We start from the raw sequence: 17,519 nt of genomic DNA on the forward strand, positions 1-17,519 counted from the left end.
GATTTGCGATTATCATCTAGACTGGAAAATTAAGAGAGATTTAGGACCTATAGCAAACTTTGTAATAAAGAAGCAGATTTAACATTGTCATTTTGAATTTCTTGTTAGCAGCGTTGTATTGCAAACAGACGGTGAAGATGTAAGCTGACGTCCTTCATTTATGACGGAGCGTTTTATGGTATCGTGCTGTCCGTCTGCCTGTCCGTTCATCCTTAGGCTCTCGATTCTGATCGTAGACGTACACTGTGAGAAAATTCTTCATCATTTCACTTCATTTGCATTTCTCTATTTATGTGTTCTATACCACGACTATTAAAAAAAATTAATGTTAACCTTGTAATACCATGATGTTACTACATCAAAAATAGCAATCAAGTCTTAAATACATTATATAATATAAGTTTTTATTCCAATTATAAGGGATTTATTTCATCATGTAACATCATGATGCTACACCCCTTAAGTAGCATAAATGTCGACAAATATTTTTTTCTAGATATTTTTCCTAGTTAAAGATGTTTTATGTTACGTATGTCATATCATGTTGTTACACTCCTAAAATAGCACAAATGACTAAAACGTTATGCCTAAAATTCGTCTAAAATAGATATACAGCCTTCCCAATAATATTTTTGCATGTTAGATCTATTTCTTTTTATTTTGTCAGCTATATAATTATATTTTTCTGTAGGCTAATAAAATTTTGATTGATATTGCATACCCCTAAAAAATTAAACTTTAACATTTAACTATCGCCATGGTTTACATTATATTTGTCGGGTTTACAATATCAGCTAACACGCTCAAATACATGTACATGTGATATTCCGAAGGGACGCAAAAATGACGCCGCAATGTATTGTTTTGCATATGATACAAAAGTGACATCATAGAAAGTCCCCATGCAAGTTCCAGAAGATTTCAGTTACTTCGTTGCATACATAGTTTTTAACATAAATGTCACTCACCAATTAATTTGAGAAAATATTTGGCACACGCTTAGTCATTTGAGGAAAATGATGACATTCCTGTCCACAGATTAAAATAAATGAAGCTGAAAACACAATCTAGTATCATTCGGGGTGGCCAACCCACGTGACTTTTGGATATCGTACACATGGAGAAACTGTCCCGATTCAGGTAGCATTTTGCCCATATATTCCTGGTTACTTGACGGATTTTCATGAGAAAGAGCGCCAAAGACACAAAAATGAGTGCTTTCCTCCGCACAAAATCAGTACTTTTCTCTAACAGTTATCTACATAGTCCACGAAAAGCAGTTGGGTGAAGTACTGAGAACTGATGGCAGGTGCTTTGTGAGGAGAAAAGCACTCATTTTGCTGTCTTCTTGTGCATTGTTTAAACGTTATACGCAGTGCCGAAGCAGCTCAGCAGAATTTTGCAGGGAATGTTGAGGGACGGGTACATTTAGACCGAGGCACAAACTTAGATTAACAAGACAACATTAATTTTGAACAATTTCTCAGAAATATATAAAGTTACGAGGGTCATTCTAAACATAATGTCTGTGTACAGACTTCAAATTTAGCTTATCCCCCGCACCCACCCACACACACTACCACCACCGCATTGACTTCCAAGCACTATCCAAGAGGTGAATGTTACAGAGTAGTCTCCCCTTGGTATGGTCTAAAGTAAATGAAAAATACCACTCTCAAATGCTTTATTCGATAAATATTTTGTGCCCAGCCAGCATCTTTTTCAGTCTTGGAAAGAGGAAAAAGTCACAAGGACTTTGATCTGGTGAAAATCCAGGATAATTGACTTGTACCTCTTTTTATATCTCAGAAACTTTTGAACGATGACACTTTTGTGAGCCACAGCGTTGTCATGGATCAACTGGAGGACGCGAATACCAGTCCTTGGACACATTTATTTTTTTGTATTTTCAAAACTTTGTCTTTATAAAAACTTTAGCACTTGATAAAACTTTCCAGTAACCGACATTCCTGGCGGTATAGGAATTTGTACAACATTATCCCTTAAGTTAAAGAAGATGGAATACAATACCTTTTTGACACTTTTAGTTATTTTTTTTTTCTTTTCTACGGTCACCTTTTCACAGCCACCTTAAATATATTCCGGTCTCATCTCCTGTTAGGAGAGATCATGTAAATTTGAGATTTTTTTTTCACCGTTTCTTTAGTACATTTGGCCCTTTTGCTCCTCTGTTAATATGTGAGACACCCACCGGGCACAAACATTGCTTGATGATCATGAGTTCTTCCCGTTGACATGCAAAAAAAAAAAGACACTATCTCGGACACCTTCATCAATCAGACGCCTTACAGCAGCAATGTTCTTTGATGTCGCTGCTGTTTTATGCCTGACCATTTTAACCCTTAACCTGCTATATTTCTATAATGGACTGGTCCATCTTTCAATTTGGACAGTACCACTTATTACTCAAAGGGGTTTTCACTGAAAATTTACTGACTGAATAGCGAACAGTGCAGACCATGATCAGACTGCACGGATGTGCAGGCTGATCTTGGTCTGCACTGGTCGCAAAGGCAGAATCATCTGCCGCCAGCAGGCTAAGGGTTAAGAACTGTCTGACCATCTTTAAATTTACGTACCCACCTGTAAACACCGGGTTTTCTCTGACTTCCAAATCACTGAGTATCTGCCTTGCATGAACAACGTACTTTAATGTACGCTCTAATTTCATATTGTGTTCGCTTTTCACAGCTACATGTAGTTTGCTTAGTGTATATGACCACATCTCGGAAACACTGATTCTCCGAAACGGTACGATAAAAGAGCCGTTCATGTCTCATCCATGTAAAACTTGCATGTCAAACTTCTACGGAAGCGCGACATTGATTCTCCTATCTAGTCATCTTGAAATTCTGCAAGACAAGTGGGTTGATTATGTAATATTATACCTTTTACATTTTCAAACTATAAAATATTTCTCTTTTTGAAAATGTTTAAAAAGTCCTGTGCTTCCAGCCTAATTCTCGGGAGATCTTTGTAAAGGTTATCAATCACATTTAGGCAACATTTGATTACATATTTCAGTTTTCGTATATTCTATTAGAGATGTATTTGAAGAACATAAAGCTCATTGTGTAGTAGAAATGTTTTTACATTTTTGTAATTATCTCCCTTTACTAGCATTGACACATCTGAGTTTTTCTTTTAATTTAATTAGAATGTCTAGTCCTGTATCTGCATTTTATAGAAAATTGAACGTACCGAAAGGCAACTTTTAAAACTTTGTGTAGCATCCGATTTCATTTATTTTCCATTTTTCTTCGTTACACAAAGGGACGTAACACTAACATTACAAACGCATTCCTAATGGATTTCAACTAAATATGTAATTGTTAATAAATCTTAAACAAATGTAATACAATCGTTCTGATATTCACAGCATTCCGTAGGCGAAGTATATTTATCAAATTAAAACTTCTACATAATCAACTCTATCTTAGTTGGGCAACCAGGGTTGGACAATATAATTTAAAAATCCAATGAATCCAACATGTATTAAGCAGTCATAGTCCATAAATATATGTGAATAGCTGTCTAATCAGACGTTAAAGTTCCATAACTTGATTTTATTTTAAATGTGAATGTGAGTGTATATAAGTTTATTAATAGTCGCCACCGGTAACCCATATGGGCGACTCCTCCAAAGACTGTTAATAATGTTAGTGGGAGGATAGTGCAAGATACAGAAGACGATCTAATTCCAGAAGCTTCCCTGGTTCCGTTTAGCGGGCCAGGTGTTAAGCACCCATATCCCAATGTTAGAATTTTTTAGGAGAAGCGGGGGCTCGAACTCACGACCCCTGGTTTCGTAGACAAACTTGAACACTGGAAATTGCGTCCGCTCTGACTTGATTAAAATGTAATTAACCACCTTTTAAAATGTTGTGGGGGTCGTAGGTTCGCGCCTCACTGGGGCCGCGACCGCACCTTCTCATATGGCAGCAGTACTGGCTTTCGCTGGAAGCAGACTCTGGTGTGGTTCATTATCACAATCTAGCTAGAACAAATTAGTATAAACTAAACTGTTAGAATACCATCCCCTTATAGACTTAATTAATTCTGTTTAATGATGTAACAAATTTATTTTTTTTATATCAAAAACTCATTTATTGATATCATGAAATAAGATTAAAGCTGTAATCTGCCCTTAATTAAAAATAATGTTGAGATATCAAATAATCGAATTCTAAATTTGACTTAATTGGTTTGTGCATGATTGAAATCGTGGAAATGAATTCTTGAATAGCATTAATTAGTCCTAATATACTCATTTCATTCTATTATAACGCTGGCCAAAAACGTCCTAGCGATATAAAAAAAGAAAACAGGCAATAATTTCGATGTATGATACTTCACCATGAAAAATCTAGTATTGGCCTTACTGAAAGGCGCGATTGACAATATTGACAGCCTACTTTCGTTTTGAAGCGCCTGCCCCGGAGTGCGCATAAACAAAATCAACACACAAGCAGCGTTCGCACTCCAGCTGTCAGCCAGGCAAAATGGCCGAAACTGTGGGGAAGGGTGTGCAACGGAGAGGAGCTTTAAGGCAGAAAAATGTGGCTATTGTTAAGGATCATAAAATGGTGCAAAGGTTTTTCAAACAACCTACATTCTGTGGTCACTGTAAGGATTTTATATGGTAAGATATTGCATGCGTAACGGAATAATTTGTGGTATAATTTGATGACTGTATTTAACAGTCAGAAATGACATTAGATTTCGCGATTTTACTTCCTGAGTTTTTGGCGTTTATTAATTAAGTTCATGATGTATGACATGCTTAAAGCTGTCGTATTTTGAGAGGATCTATTTTTGTTTTTTTCCAGGGGATTTGGAAAGCAAGGATTCCAGTGTAAAGGTGAGTAAAGTATACTTTTTCATACACTGCACCTGTAGTAAAATATTGAACAAGTGTAGATGGTCAGAAGGTATCTGGTTAAGATGCAGATTTATAAGAGGAGAGTTTTAACCAAGTATCAGTCAAGAAATCCTATTACCTTTTATTTTTTCCCCTGTTCTCAATAGCTTTTAATGGTTGGAATATAATGAACTGTGCCTGAGGGAGATTTATGTCTGTAAACAGAAATATGTCGCAACTATGTAAAATTAAAAATGACACAACAGAATTTGGATTCCAGGTAAAATTATTTTCATAGAACAATCTTGTTTATTAAAAAAAAACTTTGTGGGTGAAAATTATCTTTAAGGCTAATGAATATAATTTAATCCATCATTATGCAAGAATCACAAAATTACACACGTATCACAGCCGATGTACAGAACTTAAAAATTTAAAAGGGCGATCTGCAATCAATGCATAGTAAAAACTGTTTTAAGTGATATCATAGCTACATGTTTTTCTTGTTGTTTTAATCACTGTGTCATTGTTAAGCAAGTAGCATATTTTATAGATGTTTTAATACTTTCTCTCAACAGTCTTTAATTAAGAAATAAAAATGCATAGAAAAGACTAAAGTTCTTTTCGATGTTATAAGGTTTATTTGAGTAATTTAAATATTCTTGCATTTAAATTGCCTTTAAGTAATGTACCACTATATGTTATTCTAAATTCAGCTGTAGGAATTGTAGAGTTGTATGGCAAATTTATCTGCAGTCACTAAGGCTGTAACGAGTATCCGAGTACTCGGATATTCACGAGTTTGACCAAAAGTTCGAGTACGGATATGCGTTATTGTCAAGATCGTTGGATCCCGATCTTTTTCATTAATACATGCAATTTTTAAAATTCTATCAATAAAACTAAACTAAAGCCACATTAAACGTCTTCAATAAATTTTCTACCACATCTAAGACGATTACGCGCTTTTAGATCATTCTAAACCGGATGTAAACAAATGTCTTAGGTAGAGTTAGCATCGGTCCTATTTTTGAACTAAAATTAATATGGAATCTGTCAAAATAGTGAATAAACATTTATCATTTAAGTAATTAAATTCAATAAAAAGTTAGATACAAAATTTCTGTCCAACAAATAAAAAAATTTTATCAAAAAAAACCAAAAAACGCGGAACTGTTACTAAATATTGTGATATTAATGACTGACGTCATATCGTTCATCTGCAAGAATGGCCGAACATTAAAGAAGTCCAGCCGCGAAACCTGACTTTAATTAATGAGCAAAACATTAAACATAGGTCAAAACTATTAAACTGGTCACTATGAGAACTGCAGAGCTTAGATTCCATAACGAAAACAGTACAAAAGATAACAGGCTTGCATTTTTGTATCATTATAAGTTGTTGCTGGTGATCTGTGGTTCGATCTGTAAATCGTCAGCCCCGACTCGCAGATCGGATCGGATCGCCACTTGTCTGACGATCCACAGCCCTAGCAGTCACCACTCAAGTAACTTAGAAATTTATACCATTTCTGTAATTTTTGCTCATATTCAGACACTTCATTAATTAATAAAAAAATTACTAACACTGCTCAAAAGCAATATAATATTGATTGTTCATAAGAAAAATATGTTGGGAGATTGCTATGTACAGCAGACCTTTGTTTTCTCGATCTAGACTAGAGACATTTTTCACCACTTGAGTCAGTATATACATGTACTTTAATAAATTTACCTTAACATTATTCCCAAAACATTTGCAAGCAGAATTTCTTTACTTGAGGTATAGCTTTTTCTGGCTGATTTTGTAGCCAATGTAAGGTCATATTTCCAGTTGAAAAAAGTACATTTATATTAAATTTCCCCAGATTGCTGACAACTTTCCCAGTCCAGACAGCAACAAATTAAAAAATGATTACTTTTCATATTTTCATAAAATTTATTGCAGTGTCTGAAGCGACTGTATTTTAGTAATTTTCCATTAAAATGCAATATTTATTATTCATTTTTCTGACATTAATTTTTGATAGAATAGAAATACTTCCCACTGCTATAGGGGTCACGTTTTCTAGATAAACACTGTTTTAAGTGAATATATGTATTAATAATTTAATTATCATTACCAGGGTACATACTCGTTAAATTACAATGGAACTTAAAATGCCAGCATTTTCCATACTGATTTGTAAATTTCATATCAACTGTGTGACATGTGTTAATATGTGCTATCACAATTAATGCCTTTATTTTCAGCTTTACTTGTATATATAATCAAATACAAATGTATAAATATACATGCATACACAGTACAAAGTAACAAGGCTCCAGATAATTTTTTTGGCCTATGAGTATTTACTCATCATAATTGTTTGTGAATGAGTAAAATGGTAAAATCTGAAATTGACTAGGAGTAATTTAACAGAAATAGTAATAATATAGAAATAATATCAGTCTTATAACATATTTATTTGGTGTAACACCCATGAATTTGTTTGCAGTTCAGTTTCAATTCAGCATTCAAGTTTTTGCTTCTTTTTTCTCCGTTGGTTTGCTTTGGCTTCACACTCGCTACCAAATCCAATAGAATATTCAATACACCTTTAACTGTGTTTTGGGGATCATTTTTGTTGGTTTAAAGAATGCGTAGTGTATTTGTTCACTTTTTACATTTTTAGAAAGAGACTTTTTTTACTCCGCTCCGGAAGTTGATATTTTAAATAGACACCGCTTTAAAATACACTACCATACCATCAATTTTAATTCCCAGCTATTTGATTTACGCATGCATTGAGTGTATAATATAGTTCAGCCTAGGTTATTATAGAGTACCGTTCAGTGTGTGTGTACGTTCAATATGGGAGAATTAATGCTGACCATGCTCTGTTAGGTAAAGCATCAGATTCAGATTTTGTTTACGCTAGTAAAAAGTCATTGCGTGCGTTCTGTATTTTCATATACGTTTTTATACGTTTAAAAATTACTAGGGAACTCGCCTAGCGGCTCGTCCAATATGGTTTTCTCAGCTGGGTACCAGTCCAAATATATCTCCATATTGCACAGAACAATGTTAAATAACCTAATATTATTAAATCCTATTTTCCATATTTTTTTCTCATATTTTTGTCAAAGGTTTGAATATTGATAAACAGTTCCAAAAATATGATTTAATCCATTGTTATATATTACCTCCCTGTATGGCAGTAAGTGTATCATTGATAATAGATGGGATTGGAAAGAGAATTATATAGTTATTTAAGAGTTCTGTAAAGTCATAACAAAGTATTTACAGCAGAATTTAAAGGGCAAAATGTTTTTATGTGTCACGTATTTTCTTACCTATTGTCTAGTCAAACATTATTAGAACTCTAAATGGTCTGAGAATGAAGTAAAATGTGAGGAAACATTATTTTATGGAGAAACTAGCACCAAATATAGCTTGCTAAATCATAAATAGATGGCATTTGATCTCTGAGGTCCCATTTCTCAAATAAACGACATGTGATATTATCTCTGTACTCGGAAACACTGAAATGACTATAAAAACAGCTTTTTTTCCCAAAATGTGAAGAGGTCCTAGCCTTTTGGTTTTGTAAAAAACAAGCAGGGATTTTGAAGTTTTATCATTGTTTTCCCCAGAATTTTGAAGTAAAAAGCATGATTTTGACTTGATTTGTGAAAAAATGTACAGTATATATTAATTTGATATTAGAATTGTTTTGCACAGAAGTTTTCTTTGGTTTTGGGTACATGCAGCAACTTCTATAGAACAATTTTTATACGCCCGAAGGGACGTATTATGTTATGACGCTGGTGTCCGTCTGTCCGTTAGCAATTTCGTGTCCGCTCTGTAACTCTTGAACCCCTTGAAGGACTTCAAGGAAACTTTACATAAATGTTCACCACACCAAGACGATGTGCAGAGCGCATGTTTTGGATGTCTCGCTTCAAGGTCAAGGTCACACTTGGGAGTCAAAGGTCATATCAGTCTGTTTCGTGTCCGCTCTGTAACTCTTGAACCCCTTGAAGGATTTCAAAGAAACTTGACATAAATGTTCACCACACCAAGACGACGTGCAGAGCGCATGTTCCGGATGACTTGCTTCAAGGTCAAGGTCACACTTAGGGGTCAAAAGTCATATCAGTTTGTTTCGTGTCCGCTCTGTAACTCTTGAACGGCTGGAAGGATTTCAAAGAAACTTGGAAGAAATGCTCACCACATTGTAACGATGTGCAGAGCGCATGTTCCGGATGACTCGCTTCAAGGTCAAGGTCACACTTAAGGGTCAAAGGTCATATATGACTTTGATTTTTGTATATTGCTCTGCATTGCAGTGCTCTTGTTTTTATTTGGCAGATCTCTTTTTTGTACTTACAATATATTTTTTTTTTAATTACTTCCCTTTTATGTTACTATAAATAGCTTATATTGAAACTTTTTTATTATTGGCCATAGGGAAAAACCGAGACCACTTTTCTGTGGTACAACATGGATGGTACCTCCAATTTTAAGGTGTATTTTTACATACCAGTACCTGATAAGGATTTTTTTGTAGACTATGAATATTTTTTTTGTGGACTTAGATTTGTTTTTTGAAGTTTTCCTTTTGTTGTTCCAGTCCTTTGGGGCTACAACAGTCAAGTTCTTAAAATTTTGCTCCCATCCTATGATGTAAGCCTTCGGGCGTATATTGCCCCGCTTGGCGGCGCTCTTGTTATTTATGTTTTGAAGTTGTTTCTGAATTGTGAAGGATATTTTGCAAACAGAGATTATGCATGATTACATGGTTAGAAAAGTACTACATGAAACCATAAAGGGAGGAAATAAAAAAGGATAGATCCATTAGTTTGTTTATCTATGTTAATCAAATATTTAAGTCTATGACAAATAAATGAGACAACAGTTACTGAAAATAAGAAATAACAAGAAATTCTTGTATGTTATGTCCACAACAACAACAACAACAAAATGCAGCTTTCTACATTACAACCAAAACCATTATGAACATAATAAGCCTAGGGAGGCCTTTTTCACATTAAGCATTGTTTTACTAAAATAAATAGACAGCAATTCCAGTTCCAATCTGTTTCTGAAAAATGTGTTAAATTAAAAAAAAAAACTATTAACATTTGTCATGAGAGAAGAAACTTCTAAAAAGAGCTGAATTTTCATTCTCATGAATTTATAAGATCGGATACTTAAAAACAGCATGACATTCTGAAATAGGATTTTCCTGAAACACCAGTTCAGTTATAAATTATATATTGTCAGAGTTTAAGAGAAGTTTATAAAAGAGGAAGGGCAAATTTTATAAGAAAAAGTTGGGCAGAATTTTGAAAAAAAAAATGGTGAATATTCAGATGTTTTTGAAATTTTCATAAAATTTGTTCTCATTTTCTACCACACTGAATTGAAATTATTATTTTTGATATTCTGATGGTTCGGGAGTTTTCTACATCAAAATAAAACTAAGTTTTTTTCTACAACACCAGAAGTGTCTTATAATACACGTTATTTGGACATCAGTGATATGATTGTTGCCATAAACCTGTTAGGTTTTGTCATACCTCACCATCTATCATAGTATTGACAGTATTCATTATTGTTTGATGCTAAAATGTACATTGTGTCTGCAGTGTCTAATAAAAGATAGCTCTCCACTAATTAGTAATGTCTGTTGTTAATAACTTACAGGTATATATTGTTAGGCAACATGATTAAATATATATTTTTTCAAGTTAATCACATACTGTATATTTACCATTATAAGGCCATAATGAATTAATTATTCGATTAATATCCCTTCCCGTCCCCTATTTTTCATGCTAGCCAGACTCATTTTTATACACCCGTCTCTGAAAGAGCGGGGCGATTATGTGAACACCCGTGGCGGCGGGTGGTCGGCGTCCAAAGCATGTCCGCTCTCTTCGAACAGTTTTCATCCGATCTTTACCAAACTTGCTGACAATGTTTTGTGGGCATAATATCTCGGCCAAGTTTGATAATCAGCCAAATTGCCCCAGACACTGTTGGATTATGGCCCTTGAATTACTCGAAAAACTGCGAATTTAGCCTTGTCCGCTCTCTTAAGTCGAACAGTTTTCATCTGATCTTCACCAAACTTGCTGACAATGTTTGTAGGCATAATATCTCGGCCAAATTCGATAACCAGCCAAATCGCCCTAGGCACTTTGAGATATGGTTGGCCTTTCATCCAATAAGAAATACAGTTGGTGTTAATTCTTTCCTTGTTCTGAGAAAAGTTAATAGCATTTGACAGTGGAAGACATTACATTTGAGTAAAAAGGTATTAGAAGGAGATTATTGCATGTTACACATGTTTTTAAAAATGCGTCAGTCATTTAAAATTGTCTTGTAAACTTTGTGTGAAAATTCTTTAACTTATGAAAAAGAAAGAAAAAAACCACAGGGTTGAGAAGGTTTAGGCTACTTTAAAACTACACCGTAGCTACAGTAGCAGCAGCAGGAGCCAAAACAGGGCTTGAAAGTAAGTGGTACTGCAGAATGAGCTGCTTAAGACTTTAACTCATCTTGCTGCAATTTGGACTTGTACTGTACTTCACTGAAGAAAATTGCCTGTTGAACTGTATTGCTCATGTGTACATGCATCTCTACTGTATCTGTATGGGATGGATTTAAAGAGTTGCAAAACAATAAAGTAACCTGTTTTGATGGCTGACAGCATTTTATCTATCCTGCGGCTCCCCAGTCGAAATTGATGGTTTATTACCATGGTAATTCATGCTTTACCAAGGTAGTTCATGGTCATGGGACAGTGGTTTAGCATGGTTGACCATGGCTGTGGTAATTGGCACCAGTCATAAAACATGGTATCAGACCATGGTCAAAAACCATGGTTGTGGACCACAGTCAACCATGGTCGACCAAGGTCCACGACCATGGCTGACCATGGTAGTTATTGACTATCAAAAACTGTTATGAATTTGAAAGGGTCAAGAAAATACATGACAATTGCAGTCTATATCTATTTTTGCAAGTCAGTCATTTATTTGTCATAAAATTGCTAATGTGACAACAAATTATAGTCAGACTATGAAAGTTTACCTTTGAATCTGTCTATAATTGCAGGGAAACTGTTCTATAACTAGGAAAACTTTTGGAGTCAAAATGCAGTCAGGTGTCTTTGGTGCATTAAGACTTGATAAGTGTGAAAATTACTAACATGACCATGGTAGTCCATGTTCAACCGTGGTTGAAAAAAGTTGACCACGGTAGACCTGGTGGTCAAACTGTTGATAATCTTTTCTGACCATGGTCGACCATGGCCAATCTTATCTGACCATGGTCGACCATGGCCGACCGTACTCCTGACCATGTTTCCACCATGGTATTTGATGGTTGACCATGTTAAAACTTGGTCAACCATCAAAAACCGTGGTGACCCTAGTCTACCATGGTCATTATTTTGCCTGGGTCCGTTTTTGTTAAATTTATCATATTTTTGGTAAAAAATTACTCTTGTCCTGTAAGATGAGCATTACTGTGAGTTCCACTTGCTATAGCAAAATGTCTTTTCATGTACATAGTATATGAGTTGAGGAGATTGAATTTTGTCAAGCCCTTAACAAAACAACAACATTAACAACAGTAGGAAGAAACAATGAAAGAAGTCCTCATGTTTGATCTTGTAAAGCATGCGGTAATGATATTGTGGAAACTACACTTATATGCATAACAATCAGTTGACAGTGCACATTTCCCTTGAGATAATTACATTTGATTGACACTTACATAAAACTGACATATTGAAATGATCACTGCATGTTTATGTTATGGTGATGATTTGAAATACACAATACAGATCAACTCTCAGGTTCAAGTTTAATGCTGATGAGCCTCTTATGGCTCTGAACTTTTAATATACCTGTGCACACATACATTTTTGCATAATTATGCAATCTTTAAACCAAGAGATTGTCACTGACTAAGCTTACATGCCTCCTCCATAAACTCAGACTTGAAATCGCAGGTTCATAAAACCAGCTTGTGCTTTCTCCTTATAAGATACAGACCCGGGGAGGGAGTGGGGTGGAGGTTATAGATTCAATAGCTGTATGCTTCCTCTCCACACACAGATCTGTATTGATCACTGATTTCCGGCCTGTATGCACCCTCAATAAACTTAGACCAGAAGTTACAGATTCAAAACGTGTACTTTATATAGACAGAGAGTGATAGGTTGCTAAAATATATAAGCTTTGAAACATAATACAATATCCGGGTTTATATAGACTAGGTTTGAATATATAATCAGCCTGCATAATCATAGTACTAAGTTTTTATTTATCTGGTTTTCATGTAGAAAGCTAGGGAAGCTGCTGTTTTAATATTTTATATCCTACATATATAAATATGAAGCTGTTATCATTTCTCTGCATATTTAAACTGCCCACGCACACATTAATATTTCAGTTGCAGTGATTGTAATGCTTATATCACTAAGTAAAGTAGCACATCCATTTTTAAATGTTTTTCAATTAAATTGATTACTATCCCTTTGTCTAAATCAAATTGAAATTAGGTGTCTTTGAAGTGTTTCATTAACTAAATGTATTAAAACACAATTAAATCATAATAATGATATATATCAATTAATTAAATTTGAATATTAATTAATTATTGTTGAAATAAGAGCTGTATTATTTTTTTTTCAATCAGCGTCATGAAATGATGGATTGTTGCCGAGTGCAACGGCATCAGTTTGACTGTTTTTATACATGATGAAATGTCTTCCACCTAACTGCAGTATATAAGTGCTACCGAATATCGAATATCGGAATCCCGTTCACAATTGCAAATGATCTTTCACAATTTTCAAATTGGGTCTTATTCACAATTGGTGTGAAAATCTCTAAAAATAGTAGAAAAACGTGAAAAAAATATTGAAAAACTTAAAAGAGGTTTGTTATCGACTTTTGCGAGGAAAAGCATCCGATCGATCAAGATTTGTTACGTTCATCATACTATACTATCAGCCTTTGAACGTTAATTCATCGTGTGTTTAGGTATACGAATCTGGTACGAGTCATTTCAATGGTTTCGTTGCACAGTTGTTTCCTACACCCCATTGAATAACATAGTCATAAAAAAAATCACAATTAAGGGGGAAAATTCACAATTTATTTAAAAAACAACACTAATTATGCTCCTGAAGGGAGGCATATAGTTTTTGAACCGTCTGTCAGTCTGTCATTCTGTCAATTTTCGTGTCCGGTCCATATCTTTGTCATCGATGGATGGATTTTCAAATAACTTGGCATGAATGTGTACCACAGTAAGACGACGTGTCGCGCGCAAGACCCAGGTCCGTAGCTCAAAGGTCAAGGTCACACTTAGACGTTAAAGGTCATTTTTCATGATAGTGCATTCGTGTCCGGTCCATATCTTTGTCATCGATGGATGGATTTTCAAATAACTTGGCCTGAATGTGTACCACAGTAAGACGACGTGTCGTGCGCAAGACCCAGGTCCGTAGCTCAAAGGTCAAGGTCACACTTAGACGTTAAAGGTCATATTTCATGATAGTGCATTGATGGGCGTGTCCGGTCCATATCTTTGTCATTCATGCATGGATTTTAAAATTATTGGGCATGAATGTGTACCACAGTAAGACGATGTGTCGCGCGCAAGACCCAGGTCAGTAGGTCAAAGGTCCTAAACTCTAACATCGGCCATAACTATTCATTCAAAGTGCCATCGGGGGCATGTGTCATCCTATGGAGACAGCTCTTGTTTTTATAATTTTTCTGGTACTGGACCCATTCACAATTTTTAAAAGAAAATCACTGAATAAATATTTAAATTACGGTCATTTACAACCATCAGTAACATCTGCTACACATGATATTAACGTTTTTAATTTCCCCTCACCCTCAGTCTTTCGATAGCATTCCCCACCATTGGAAGAGATATGATAATATGAGAAATCCTGCGCAAGATGTTGTGGATCTGTTGGGGGTGCGTGGCGGGGTGTGTGTGTTCTGTTGGCCAGTTAGAAATCATGTCCCAAAATACTGAGGGGCTGCTGTTCAATGGTGGGGAATGCAATCGAAAGACTTGAGGGGGAATTAAAAATGTTAATATCACTTGTATCAGATCATACCTCAGTAACCATTACATGTATTAAGATTGAAACCTTACGTAAGGCTTCTTAGTCATCAAGCATATACTAAAATAACCAAGTTAGGTAATTCTTGGTTGAATTTAGTTCAAATCATGAACTATGTTGGCCTGTTTAGTTCTGTATGCAACTGTCAAGCTGCATCTCAGTAACAACCTCATGATTATGATGGAAACTTCACACAAGACATTTACTTACATAAACAAGTGAGAGAACTCTTAGTTGAAATTAATCCAAATTATGGTCCTTATTTAATCTAGAAAATATGATTGAAGTGTCAACAAAGTTATATTAAAATGATAATCTGTAATATAAACTGTAATAAACATTAGTTCTTTATTTTGACTTATTATCATATAGTTGAGCATGCTGTCTAACAGACAGCTCTTGTATTAATTATACCATGCACATTAGACTCAATAAATTGATTTGCACAGTAGTAAATATCATGTGTATATATCTTTATGTATAAATTCAATATGGACCACTGATGAAATTAAAGAGTCTTTTATCTGATGGTAGAATGGAGGAATCGAAATAATGTGGTAATCAGGTTTTATATTTATGCCATTCCTAGAGGTAAAGTTTGAAATACAGAATTAATATATTATTGAGATGGTGAGTGAATGAGAGTAGAAATGGGCCAAGGCTAAGTATATTATAACAAGAGAAAGAATCAGGAAAAAATGTTGGGTACAAATTTGTATTGACATATCTTGTCCTAAGTCAGACAAACATACAGGTATACAAAGATGTATGTCTGTGATATATTTAGATACATACATTCCTAATGCTGGCTACATAGTTCACCAACATATGGTTTCTATTGTATTCCCCCCACCCACACACTGTTAGGTATCTATCACTTTTTTCCATGGCTCAATTTTTGTTATTTATATTTTTTTCTTATTCAAGGGAGATAATTTTTACAGGTTATCTCATGTTTATTTCTTGAGTAAGATATCTGATGCAGTCTTAAAACCCCCAGAATCATTCAGGTGCAAATAGGCTTATCATAATAAGCAGGCTGATGTGAGGAAATTATGGTGAGATAGCCTTCCAAAAGATTAAATTGAATGATAAACAATGCTTTGTACATACACCAGAATGAATTCTGCGAGTGCATAAAATCTTAAGATCACCTGAATTAGGTGTCTTAGTTGCTGAGATAGTCTTGTAAGAGATCAGTTAAAATATTGGGAAATATTCTCTCTTTGAACTGACGTTGATTGACTACGAACAATAAATTAAGATTGTAAAGAAAGAATAATATTTCAAGAAAGAGAAGATCACAAAGTTTCAAATATTCAAGTTTTTGTGTAAGTATGCATAGACATAAAGAGTTGATTTGTGCACTCATAACTGTCCTTCATTCAGTACTACTTTACTTATGTTAAAGTTTGACTTTAGTCAATGGAGATTTCATTCATTTGTGTAGCCAGAAATAAAATCAGTATAATGATAATGGGATGCTTTATGTCAGTAATTAGGTCAGATTGTTAGATCTGAGTTCAAGTATGTTTATTGTAAATTGTGAAATGAGCCGCGCCATGGGAAAACCAACATAGTGGCTTTGCGACCAGCATGGATCCAGACCAGCCTGTGCATCCGCGCAGTCTGGTCAGGATCCATGCTGTTTGCTTTCAAACCTAATGGATTTTACAGAAACTAATAGCGAACAGCATGGATCCTGACCAGACTGCGCGGATGCGCAGGCTGGTCTGGATCCATGCTGGTCGCATACCCACTATGTTGGTTTTCTCATGGCACGGCTCAAATGAATTTAGATAGTTGTGGCAGTGAATTATTGAATTGTGGTGAATAACTCACATCTGATAAATGGAGTAGCATTTTTGTATCTCTAAGTTTCCGGTTTTTCAAATGCAGAGCAAAAGCTCACAGTTAAAATATTGGGATATATCCTTTCTTTGAACTGACATTGATTGACTACAAACAATAAATTAAGATTGTAAAGAGAGAATGATATTTCAAGAAAGAGAACAACATTTTGTTGACCTGACTGCTGCAATATAAATGCTGTTTGATTGAAGCTGAGTCAATTAAGCAAATTAAATATTCATTGAAAATGGATAATAGTAGACAAAAATAATCTAGAAAATCTATTCAGTCATAATGATATCAACTGTACTAAAGTAATAAATGGAGGCCAGACAGGTGAATATTGATTGACTGAGTGATGTTAGCACAGGTTTCATTGTATTAGAAAGTGGGTTTGATGAATAGCCGATAAGGGGCTATAATTATGGTCATATATGTTGTAATAACCACTTCGGTGCATAACAAAGCAAGGCTAATCTCCCTTTACTGCATAATTGATGAATTGGAGGAACTTCTGGTGCTATTTCTTACAAATATTTCATTTTTGTGAATGACAAGGTGTAAATTTACAGTAGTTTTGTCTGCCATTAATTAAGGAATTCCCTTGGCAGTAGTTACTAAAATTCAGTCTGCTGATC

At 34.8% G+C, this 17,519-nt stretch overlaps 1 protein-coding gene across 1 annotated transcript in view; it reads left to right on the forward strand.

Annotated features, from left to right (window-relative positions):
• The first annotated feature begins 4,506 nt into the window (after positions 1 to 4,506).
• LOC123564026 (calcium-dependent protein kinase C-like) overlaps positions 4,507 to 17,519 on the forward strand; it is a 234,824-nt gene continuing 221,811 nt past the window's right edge. The window contains exons 1-2 of the mRNA XM_045357280.2: positions 4,507 to 4,663; positions 4,851 to 4,882. Of these exons, the coding sequence (XP_045213215.2) occupies positions 4,524 to 4,663; positions 4,851 to 4,882 (172 nt within the window). The 5' untranslated portion in view covers positions 4,507 to 4,523. The remainder of the gene's footprint in view (positions 4,664 to 4,850; positions 4,883 to 17,519) is intronic.

The sequence above is a fragment of the Mercenaria mercenaria genome, chromosome 2 (genome assembly GCF_021730395.1).
Source record: "Mercenaria mercenaria strain notata chromosome 2, MADL_Memer_1, whole genome shotgun sequence".
Taxonomy (NCBI): Eukaryota; Metazoa; Mollusca; class Bivalvia; order Venerida; family Veneridae; genus Mercenaria; species Mercenaria mercenaria.